At 41.8% G+C, this 12476-nt stretch overlaps 1 protein-coding gene across 1 annotated transcript in view; it reads left to right on the top strand.

Moving 5' to 3' along the window:
• The window catches only part of spock2 (SPARC (osteonectin), cwcv and kazal like domains proteoglycan 2), a 37758-nt gene extending 25295 nt beyond the window's left edge, over positions 1-12463 (top strand). The window contains exons 3-10 of the mRNA XM_061690019.1: positions 1409-1523; positions 1632-1737; positions 3469-3580; positions 3656-3790; positions 5764-5982; positions 7267-7329; positions 9283-9414; positions 11613-12463. Coding sequence (XP_061546003.1) covers positions 1409-1523; positions 1632-1737; positions 3469-3580; positions 3656-3790; positions 5764-5982; positions 7267-7329; positions 9283-9414; positions 11613-11758 — 1028 coding nt within the window. The 3' untranslated portion in view covers positions 11759-12463. The remainder of the gene's footprint in view (positions 1-1408; positions 1524-1631; positions 1738-3468; positions 3581-3655; positions 3791-5763; positions 5983-7266; positions 7330-9282; positions 9415-11612) is intronic.
• Positions 12464-12476: the final 13 nt, after the last annotated feature.

A 12476-nucleotide genomic window follows, 5' to 3' on the forward strand; every position in this document is an offset into this window, starting at 1 on the left:
GTCCGAAGTCGACTGTCAATTTTCTGCCTCTGCCTGTGGTACCTTGACTTAAAAGTCACCAGATTTATGAGTTTTTTTAGATACAACCCATCACTAGGCCAATTTTTTTGTCTTTAGTTGCAAGCAAAAAATTGAGTTGCGAGCGCTAGCTATGGTGGCAACGAATTTCACAACAAGCAGCAGTTGGGCAGATAATCAACAATTTTAAAAAAATCTAGCTGTTTATTGCCACTCTCAGTTGAAGTTTAATCGAAAACTTAACATAAAACAAAGACAATTACATGTATTTAAAATAACTGCATAACCTTGCCTTAGGAAAGTCAGATAGCTTAATGCTAACACACAACGCAAAACACCATACACGTCTTAACAAATAGCATCAACGTCACGGCATTATAACCTGTTAAGCAACGGCTATTTCAACACAAACGGTGCAGTAAAATGTAGAAAATGTAGACAAACTATAACAATACTCACAGGCATATCATCTTTATCCTCTGTGAAAAACGGCAAATATTACTGCATTTGATGGAGTAGTATGTCCATAATATATTATATTGAGTTGCACACACCAGAAGAAGCCACACAATTAATGCATGAAGCCATGATGCTTAAAACTGTTTAAATTCCTTACATTTTATTTGATTTTGATATGAATGTTTTCATAAAGCACAATACTGTAGCTTGCTGTTTTTTTTTTTTTATTATTAGAATTCACATTAAAATTTTGGGGGTTGGCATTTTATGGGGTGCTGGAACAGATTAATGGCATTTTCGTTCATTCCAAAAGGTAAAGATGATTTGAGAGAGGAGTGTTTTGAGTTACAAGCATGGTCATGGACCAAATTAAACTCGTAAGTCTACGCACCACAGTACACTGTGTGCAGAAGGTGGCATCTGCCTTTTTTCATATTACATATTACATATTATGAACAGCACTGCCTACCTAGCAATGTTCTGCCTTCTGAGTTAATATCAGAGGTCTCTATGAAATGTGTAAATGCCACCATTTTCCTGCCTTTTTCCAAGTCACGATTCTGGATAAAAATCATGAGGACGGAATGGAATTTTAGATCAACGCATCCATTTTCTACTTTGGGTAAAACTTGTAATGCCAGAAACCCCTTTTACGCAGCCTATAATAAACTGAATTTGTCTGCCTTTTTGATTTGTTGCTATTCTATCTAAACATAACCATGGAGTAACACAGTAAATGTAGCATTGTAACCCACCTCTGCCTTTTATAGACCTTGGAGCACAGTCGTGCTAGACCAGAAATAGTCTCATCCCCCTAATTAATATGTACAATACATCCTGCTACTTTTGTCCATGTAGTGTAAATTTGTGACACAAAGGACATTGAGGATGAAGCAGAAACACCGCAGAACACATCTTATTGTTTTCATAGACGTGGACACCACCAAGGACCCCTGTCAAAAGGTTAAGTGCAGCAGGCACAAGGTGTGTATGGCCCAGGGCTACCAGAGAGCTGTGTGCATCAACCGCAAGAAGCTTGAGCACAGGTGAGTATGTGTGAATCCTGAAAATCTACAGGACGCATTCCGAAAGACACCACAGAGTAACAACAAGGCCGTAAGTCAGTAGCTCAGGGCTGCTTTTTTTTCCTGTAGACTCAAGCAGCCTGCTCTCAGGTCCTCTGATGGCAACTGTCAGCCATGTCCCATCTCCTCCACCGGCCCTGTGTGCGGATCTGACGGACACAACTACGCCTCAAGGGTATCCTGACACGTGACATTATACACACGCACACACACACACACACACACGCAATAGTGACAGTGATTGGTGGTTTCCAGGTCAGTCATGCTGTAGTGTTGTTGTCTTTTGGATTTCAATGTTGATTGGGTGATTCTTTTTGTGAGGCACATGGCCTAAATTTTGACTTCCTTGCCCTTTAAAGTTTTAAAGCCAATTGCCCTAGAAAGCAATAGATTTTCCAGACATGTGCAGCGCTAAAATGTTCAATTTTTGCTTTATTTACCACAATATTGAGTCTCATTTAAGTCAATGGGAAAACATATATTCTCTTTGGTGTCAAGATGAGTGTCCATTGATTTATTCACTCGTTCAATTGACTTTAATTAAAAAAGTAGTAATTAATTCATGAGTAGACAGGTGACCTTAGTTAATTAAATATGTTGGCACTTGTTATTATGCAGTGGATTCTCTAAACCATAGGTGTCAAACTCAAGGCCAGATCTGCCCCAAATCATTTAATGTGGCCCTGTAAAACAAATCATGTGGGTCTACTTCATGTTTCTGGCTAAAAAAAAAAATATGGTGCAAAATCACAAATTGTCTAGAGCATTTTCTTCTTACTAACAAATTGAACAATAGTTGTGAATAAATTACTTTTCTTGACTTCTGATTTCAAAACGAGTTATCCATCAATTTGTTGTACATATCACCGCTGTTAGACTGAAACTTTGTATGTCCAAATACTGTACAGTCAATTTCATTTTTCCACAAATCCATACTATAGGTACAGACCTACCACCTCGTCAGCTACTTTTATGCATTATTAACCAATTAAACGTGTCGAAAAAAGCTTGAGAACATATGCAGTATAGTATAACCTCTCTTGAATACTTGAACTGTCTGAGAAGTGTTGTAAAACGTTGCCTCTTCCCTCACTCTGCGGGTGCCGTGCGCCATTATGTCGCCTCAAAATTGAAAGTCTGGATGTTTTTAGACAATAACGAGTGAAAATAGTTATGTTAGATACATTTGAGTAAGCTTGTTTTGTTAAAAATAGATGACTGTAATGCTTCGGTGCAGAAGGAACTGGTCAGTCACGAAGTAAATGCGTGCAGATTCATTTCTGCCTATCAAACTGCTCAGTTAGCGTATTTATTACATCACTGATGGCTCTATTGAGAAAGAGTTTGGGAGGATGAAGTAACTACAGTCGTTTGCTTTTGAGGTTTAATACTTTTTCTGAAGGGGGGGTGGACTGGGGGGTTGGCGTGAGCGCAGACTTTGATGTGGACTCAAGCAGGAAGACGTTTGTTTTTTTCTGAAAAGTAATGATTTTGGAAATTCCGCCCGACAGCGACGATATGTAATACTATGATGAGGGGATTATTTATTAATGTGATTTCACAGTCATAACGGACCTCTGGGGGAAACTATAACTCCAATTTGGCCAGTGCCAAGACACTGTCAGGCATGCATCACACTCATTGCACTGTGGGGACACTCATGGTGGGGGACAGAGTATGGAATTAGAAAGACCAATATGGGCTTGAAAGGGGTGTTTTATTGATTTATACTTTGTCTTTTACATCGCCATTGCTGACCTTGTGCAAGTCGCACACAGGAACGAAGGAGTACAGTCTCTCCCTTCATGAATATTTGATCCGCGTCCCTGCAATAAGTCATTTGACTTCACCTTCACGTGTCCTGGTCGCAGGAATGTGTGTGTTAATGTGTGTGTTTGTGTTGCAGTGCAAGCTGGAGCAGCAGGCGTGTCTCACGGGGAAGGAGCTGACCCTCAAGTGCTCGGGTCTGTGTCCGTGTTCAACCGCCGTTCCCGCCGCCAAGCAGGAGAGTAAACGTGGTAAGATGCAGCTGAGTGTAAATGTAATGTAAACATGACTGTAAGAAGGTGTTACAAATATAGACCTCCCCGCAGAGAGTTGCACCGGACAGGATCTGGCTGATCTAGGCGAGCGTCTTCGGGACTGGTTCCAACTCCTTCAGAGCAACGCCAAGCAGAACAATAACAGCAAGCCTGGGGCCAAAAGCACCACAGCCAACACTGCAACCGGTTGGAGCAACTACTACTATTACTACTACTACTGCTATTTTGGGTCTGGGCATGCAATGTGAAGACAGTCTTGAAATTGCTTTGTTTGGCCAGATAGATCCTTCTTAGGCCAGATAAATCCTCCCTTTGAAGGCTTTCCCAAACAACAATTTATCCAAGACAGAAAGTCGGTCTGAACTTACGCCAGCTCAGACCACGTTAAACTGCCAGCACAGATAGACTGTTGGTCAAATACAATTTTGGTGAATTTGAACCTAAATTTGAATTTAGGTTTTCGTCAGTGTATGGATGGGAGCGGCGTTGGATGACTCACCTCAAACACCAGACTTCATTTAAAGTTGCAAACAGTGATGAATAGGTCCAAACACCCCTGACAAAGTTGGTAGATGTACCAGACCTCGGACTAATGTGAAGGAAACCGAGTGTCGGGAGAGTTATTGAGTCTCTTCAGGGAGAGACCTTCATCACACACAAGATGCTTGAGACCTTGTGGAGTTGAGTTATTAAAGTTTTGTGTTATATGGCAAACCATCAAACATGGCTACATGCTCCAGTCACACGCAATGACGATATACAGGGTGATTGAAATGTCCTGTCCCTCCAGCTGAAAAAGACACCCACAGCATGCTGCTGCCACCACCATGCTTCACTGTTGGGACTGTATTGGTCAGGTGATGAGCAGTGCCTGGTTTTCTCCACACATGCCACTTAGAATTAAGTCCAACAATTTATGTCTCATCAGACCAGAGAATCTTATTTCTCACCATCTTGGAGTCCTTCAGGTGTTTTTTTTTTAGCAAACTACATGCGGGCATTGATGTGTCTTGCACTGAGGAGAGGCTTCCGTCGGGCCACTCTGCCATAAAGCTCCGACTGGTGGAGGGCTGCAGTGATGGTTGACTTTCTAGAACTTTCTCCCATCTGCCGACTGCATTTCTGGAGCTCAGCCACAGTGATCTTTGGGTTCTTCTTTACCTCTCTCACCAATGCTCTTCTCCCCCAATAGCTCAGTTTGGCCGGACGGCCAGCTCGAGGAAGTCTCGTCTTCCATTTCAGGATAATGGAGGCCACTGTGCTCTTAGGAACCTTAAGTGCACCAGAATTTTTTTTGTAACCTTGGCCAGATCTCTGCCTTGCCACAATTCTGTCTCTGAGCTCTTCAGGCAGTTCCTTTGACCTCATGATTCTCATTTGCTCTGACATGCACTGAGCTGTAAGGTCTTATATACAGGGGTGTGGCTTTCCTAATCAAGTTCAATCAGTATAATCAAACACAGCTGGAATCCAATGAAGGTGTAGAACCATTTTAAGGATGATCAGAAGAAATGGACAGCACACGAGTTAAATATATGAGTGTCACAGCAAAGGGTCTGAATACTTATGGCTGTGTGATATTTCAGTTTTCCTTTTTTAATAAATCAGCAACAATTTCAACAATTACGTTTTTTTCTGTCAATATGGGGTGCTGTGTGTACATTAATGAGGAAAAAAATAACTTAAATGATTTTAACAAATGGCTGCAATATAACAAAAAGTGAAAAATTTAAGGGGGTCTGAAAACATTCCGTACCCACTGTATATATGTATGTATACACACACACACTTTTTTTTGTAGTTTAGCATCACACATCTGTCTCAGATAACATTTAGGTTTGGTTCATTAGGGAAAAGAAAATGCTCGAACATTTCTCCTGGGCAAAATCCTACCATTTCTGTGGCTCTTCAAATATGGCTTCTTGAGACTTTTTTTGTGGATCTACCCATGATAGACGTGTCTACCAAATTTCATGCTACTAAGTTACACTTGCTTTGGGCACTGAATTTTCACAAGAAAATTTCTGGGAGATAATATCAGATAGAAAGACAGACAGAGACAGAAAAAATTTAAAAAATGTTATTTAACATGTTTTTATTTTACCATTGGTCTGGCTGCCTCGTACTAAAAATAAATGTTTTTCTTTGTGAATTCTTAGTGCTGGACAGGAGCCTGGTGGCCAGCTGTAAGGACTCCGTAGGTTGGATGTTCTCCAAGCTGGACACCAACAACGACCTGTACCTGGACCAGGCCGAGCTGGCCGCCATCAACCTAGACAAGTACGAGATCTGCATCCGTCCCTTCTTCAACTCGTGTGACTCCTACAAGGACGGCAAAGTGTCCACGGCCGAGTGGTGCCTGTGCTTCTGGAGAGAGAGTGAGTGGAACACATTGAACTGCCACGGCCATGCTCTCTAATATCAAGGCCGCCATCGGGATAGAAAGAAAGAAAGGAGGGTCGCCTCTTGAGTATGTAGTTACCTCGTGTCTGTCGCCATTTATCTCCTCCCGGATTGAAATGGCTATCGCCAGGCAATGAGAACATTGCTGCGGCTTGTTGACAGCCTCATTCTCCCTCAGCTCTCCGATATCCCCCATCAGCCAAGCTTCCCGGCGGTTGAGGGCAAAATCCAATAGAACATCCATCCATCCATCCATCCATTTTCTGAGCCGCTTCTCCTCACTAGGGTCGCGGGTGTGCTGGAGCCTATCCCAGCTGTCATCGGGCAGGAGGCGGGGTTCACCCTGAACTGGTTGCCAGCCAATCGCAGGGCACATAGGAACAAACAACCATTCGCACTCACAGTCATGCCTACGGGCAATTTAGAGTCTCCAATCCATGCATGTTTTTGGGATGTGGGAGGAAACCGGAGTGCCCGGAGAAAACCCACGCAGGCACGGGGAGAACATGCAAACTCCGCACAGGCGGGGCCGGGGATTGAACCCGGGTCCTCAGAACTGTGAGGCTGACGCTCTAACCAGTCGTCCACCGTGCCGCCCCAATAGAACATGCAGAGGAAAATTAATATTGCTGCAAGGTTGAATAAAAGCCGTACCTACGTTAGGACTGTTGATGATTTTGTCAAGTTATCGTTTAGTGTAAGTTTCACAAACATGAAAATATTACACCATGGATTAGGATTTTTTCCCCATCTAATTTTATTTCGCTTTGTCGCCGCCTTCCAAAATTTCCAGTTGAATGACTATTCTCTGGGCAGCATGGTGACGTGCGTAGTGGTTAGCACGTCTGCCTCGGCGTCGAGAGGGTTTGGGTTCAAATATCAGTTTGTCTATATGTGGTCTGCGATTTGCTAGCGATCAGTCCAGGATGTACCCCGCCTCTCACCTAAAGTCAGTTGGGATAGACATCTCCCTTGTGAGTACATACCCTATAGAAAATGGATAATGACTACTCTGTATTCATTATAAAAATATATTATATATTCCGTATTAGGGACAGCAAAACAGCATCCCATTTGGTGGGACACTGCCACACTGACACTGACCAATAGTTAATAGCCCAATCAAGTAAATTAAATGTATACTTACAGGAAAGTTATCAAAGCACTTCCACACATGGTGGCAAGTTTAGTTTACGCTCCTTATATGCTGAAACCTAAGTCATATTTTCCATGAATGTTCCCAATTTTCATCTCCTCAGAACCACCCTGCCTGGCCGAGCTGGAGAGGATCCAAGTGTTAGATGGCGGCAAAAGAAAGTTTGGTAAGTATTCTCGTAAGAATCGTTTGAATCCTTTTTGGATCTGTCTTTATTGGATCAGGATTTGACTCAAACAGATCCCTAACAGGAGGCGGGGATTTGGTGGTGATTGGGTTTATGGATTAGAATTTGATACAGGCAGACTGCGAGGAAAAAAAGACCAAAGTGTGTGTGTGTGTGTGTGTAAATAAGTGTATAACTGGGTAAACGAGTGTGTGTATATTTGGACTCGTGCGCACTGCAGATTTTGGCTGGCTGACTGGGCTCTGAGTCAGGACTCTGCAAGGACACCGAGGGCACAATCCCAGCCTGACTTGCAGATGCGCCTTTGAAATACTGCAGGGACGCTTTTATCTCATGGCCTCTTAATTGTATTCCGCCGATTTGTTACATTATTATGTTCAAAAATGTAATCAATTTAATCATTCAATAGTCTAGCAGATTCACTATCATTACTTTGAAAGAATACACCCTATAACAATAAAAACACGATCGTTAGCTACTCTGTGTTAGGAATGGAATTGTGAGAGAAATTTCCTGTCATGTGAGAAGAGCTTGGCTGGTCATACTTTTTAGTTTCAAGTTTAACAGTTTCACCATCTGGTGAAAATCTACGATCCAAAGATTTTTTTATAGAGGTTACTGAGCTGGAATGGTGTGAGAAATTTCAAGTCATGAGCGAGGATCTTTGCCTGTCACACTTGGTAAATTCCAAGCTTAATCAGCGCTGCACCATCTGGTGAAACTCAATGGCCCGAAGACTTGAAGATATTGACCCGGAATTGTGTGAGAAATTTCAAGTCACGTGTGAGGGGCTTGGCCTGTCGGACTTTGCAACTTTCAAGCTGAATAACGGTTTCACTATCTCATGAAAATTAAAGTTTGTTGAGAATATAGAGCTGGATTGGTGTTGGTATGAGAAATTTTAAGTCAGAAGCTAGGGGCTTGGCCTGTAATGGTTTGTAATGTTTAAGTTTCATAACAGCACCACCATCAGGTGAAAATCCATGGTCAAAAGAATTTCTGTGAGGGATATTGAGCTGGACTAGTGTGTGAAATTTCAAGACACTAGTCAGGACTTGGCCTATCATGCTTTCTAACTTTCAAGCTTAATAATAACACAACCATCTCATTAAATACTTTTTGCAGAATCATTTGAGCTGAACTTGTGTGACAAATTTCACGTCATGAGTGAGGAGCTCAGCTTGTCATATACTTTATCACTATCAAGTTTCATAAGAGCTCCACCAACTGGTGAAAATCTATGGTCCAACTAATTTTAGTGGAGGCTATTGAGCTGGACTAGTATGAGAAATTTGGAGTCACGAGTGAGGGCCTTGACCTGTGGAACTTGGTTACGTCCAAGATTAATATGTGCTCGACCATTTTGTGAAAATTTATGGTCCAAATATTTTTTTGTAGAGGATATAGAGCTAGACCTATGTGAGACATTTCAAGTTATGACTGAGAAGCTTGGACATGCTTTTTAAGACCATCTGGTGAAACTCTACGGTCCAAATATCCTCTACTACTTTTAGTAGAGGATATTGACCTGGACTTGTGTAAGAGCTTTCAAATCATGTGTGAGGAGCTTTGGCCTATGTAACATTGTAACTTTCAACATTAGTAACAGTTTCACCATCTGGTGAAAATCCATTGTTCAAAGAGGATAGAGGATATTGAGCTGGACTTGTGTGTGAAATTTCACGTCACAAGTGACGGGCTTGTTTTATTTACACACGCACAAACACACAGACGCACACACCTTCCCAATATTCTCCACCATGCTGATTTGACATGTTCTGTAAACAAAATTGATATTCATGGATTATGGAACTGGTTGCGACATATGCTGAATACATTATACTGGGAGTCGAGTGCGGTGAGGCATGAAGCAAGGCTGCTCTTAGCTCATACTTGTGTGTGTCTGTGTGTATTCGTGTGTGTGCTCGCCAGGTCGCTTCATCCCATACTGCGATGAGGATGGCTTCTACAGGAAGCTGCAGTGTGACAGGGGCGAGTGCTGGTGCGTGGACCAGTACGGCGGCGAAGTAGCCGGGTCGAGGATTCGTGGAAAACCAGATTGCGGTGAGTTCTCTTTGCCCCCCGCAAATCCACTTATGTGCCCCGCCGCCTAACCCCTCCGCATCCGGTGTGGATTAACCCCTCCCTGCAATCCACCCTGTACAAGGTATCTTTTATGTCAAGCAACGTTCCCCTCGCTGCAAAGAGCACATTCATGCACCAAGCTGTCATTTGCATTCCAAAGCGTGTCTTGTCCCTGCGAGAAGTCTTTTCAAGATAAATGAGGGCTACTCAGACAGAACCTCCTCCCGATAAGAATTGTTTCTGCGACAGGAATCAGGAAGTAAAAAAAATAGCACAAAGTCAAACTCCTGCCCTTATTTCACCATTGTTTCTGCTTCCATTCCACTAGTTCCAATTAGGAAAGTGTGGACTTGTTCAAAGTTAACTGAAGGACAATGCTGAGATGCAGTGGTATAATATACACTCACTTGCACAATCTAATAAACTCCGATACAAGATCTAAATAATAAAATCTGCCTTTAAAGATAATGTTCACACAATAAGATAATTGTATATTAAGAAAATATTGTAATTTTATTATTATTATCCACCCATTTTCTATAGTGCTTGTCCTCATTAGGAGAGGAGAAAGAAGTACATCCCGGACTGCTCACCGTCAATACTAGTGTGCACACCGACAAACAACCATTCACAATCACATTCACACCGATGGGAAATTCAACAGTATTCTTCAATGAACCAAACATGGATGTCTTTGGGAAACCCACACAAGCACAGGGAGAACATGCAAACTCCACACAGGAAGGCCAGAGCCTGGATTCAAACCGCCAACCTCACAACTGTGAGGCGAATATGCTTGCCACTTTCCCCACCGTGCCTCACCCAAAAAAACAAAAAACAAACATAAACTGTTTCCCTGATACGAACAGTACAAACAGATACTGCCAACAATAAATTTTATATTTCCCCCATAACATTTTTCCCCTCAAACTGCAGTTTTTCAGACTAAAAACCTAACACTGATTTAAAAAAAAAAAAACCTAGCCAACAAAAAACGTTTTTTTTCCCAAGCAAAACATCATATATATACATATATATTATATTTAGGATAAAAACTTGCAGCCATCCATTTTATATACTACAAATCCCACCCCCATATTGTTTCTCATATAAAAAGTAAAACCTCACAAAATTTGGAACTACAAAATTTTCATTGCACAGCGTCAACTTTACTTGTGCCTTTGAATCACACCGCCCAGAGCACAGTTAAATATGCAATTGGGGCATAATTAGGTAACAAATCTAGAAACACTTCAATACAACATTCAAGCACATTAATTAACATGGTTAAATGAATAATTCTCAAGGCATTATTTTCTTAAAGGCAGACTCTTTGAAACTAGCTCTTGAACCTAATTAAAATGTGTAGGTGTATCGACTGCATCAAACGCATATGGTATAGATAGTAGAGTGGTAACTTACAAATTTTATTTGTTCTGTGGCCATGCGCTTATCTCACATCAACTTTACTTTTTTAAATGAATGGAAATGCCATTAATCCATACTACACCCCAAATCACACCATTTTTTTGTCATGCGTTTTTCAATTAAAAAAAAAAAAGCAGAGTATTGTACTGTATAAAAACATACAATGATAACATAAAATATAATGTAAAGTTTTTTTCTTAATTGCTCCATGTTTTTTTTCACTTAACTTTTACTGAACTTAATCTTATTCACCGTGTTTTTGTTTGTTTTTTTTCACCACACTTTCAGATTTTCCATTTTTTTCATGGGCAGAGATCTGCAGCTTAGAAATTATTTTAAAGCATTTGGCTGCCATTATAGGCTTTATCGAGTCCTTCTGCTACAATATAATAAATATCGTACAAGTACTACAGTTGTACTGTTTGGCCAAGTCATTGACACGCACATCTTGCTTCTATGATTTAGAGCTTTAATTCAATAGACATCATCTGCTTCCTGACTTGACCTGACTCCATGGTAAGAAAGAAGAAATTTAGCAAAATACCTGCACCAAAAAACTCACTGCAGGTAACTAAAAGTTCGCTGCATCTGAGGCTCATGCATAAGTCGAATTTTTGCTCGTAACTAAAAGGGAAAAAAAAGAAAAAGAAAATAATGATCGAGCAATGGCTTGTAACTCTAAATACTTGTAAGTCAAGGTACCACTCTACAACAACTTCCCCCCCCCCCCCCCCCCCCCACATATGTAGACGACGAACCCGCATACTCGGGCGACTTTGGCAGCGGCGTGGGCTGGGAGGACGAGGAAGAGAAAGGTGGCGAGGAGACCGCCGAGGAGGCTGAGGAGGAAGAGGGCGAGGCGGGAGAGGCGGATGACGAGGGCTACATTTGGTAAAGAGTCGAGCGTTTGTCCCTGCAGCCTCACTCTCTGTGTCTTTTTCCAACGGCATCTCCATGTCCCAAACACACACAAACAACAAACAGAGGCGTAAACTCCCAAGGTGGACATTGAAAAGGGAAACATATCACGAGCAGTAATTGTGGGGTGTGCAGTCAAACAGCTTGTCCCTCATATTTGTGAATCTTTGTTCTATTCTCTTGTACGTACGTTTTATTTCTAGGAGACTTTCAGCAGCTTTCCGGTATATTAAAATGGCTGACCATCTCCTGTTGCTTTCATTAGATTAGAAACGTTTTGGGTTTTTTTTAAGTGGAAAGTATACAGAGGACATTGACTGTGACTTTACTGTCCTCATCTCATGCGCTTCAGCTCATATGTGACAGTAGTGCGGTCTCATTCTTAACACGTCAGTCCGCAGCTTGTAAATAACGTCAAGTCACGTTGTGTACCAGATGAGAGGTCGCCGCGCGCTCCGGCGTGGGCCCCTCTTCGCTTAGGCGACAAGTGTACATCGTATTGTCGAGTGGGTCGCGTGTTGTGTTTATTAAAAAAGGAAATAATAAGCATTCAATAAACGTGAGTGTGTGTGGTCCCAGCTGGCCACCGTACATTGGAGTCTTTGTCTCACTATCGTGTGTGTGGTGTACGTATTCACTCCCTGCTCGTGGAAGGACACACTAAAAAGGAAACAAATAAGTTTTAATTGTATTAA

The sequence above is a fragment of the Phycodurus eques genome, chromosome 11 (assembly GCF_024500275.1).
Source record: "Phycodurus eques isolate BA_2022a chromosome 11, UOR_Pequ_1.1, whole genome shotgun sequence".
In the NCBI taxonomy this organism is placed as follows: Eukaryota; Metazoa; Chordata; class Actinopteri; order Syngnathiformes; family Syngnathidae; genus Phycodurus; species Phycodurus eques.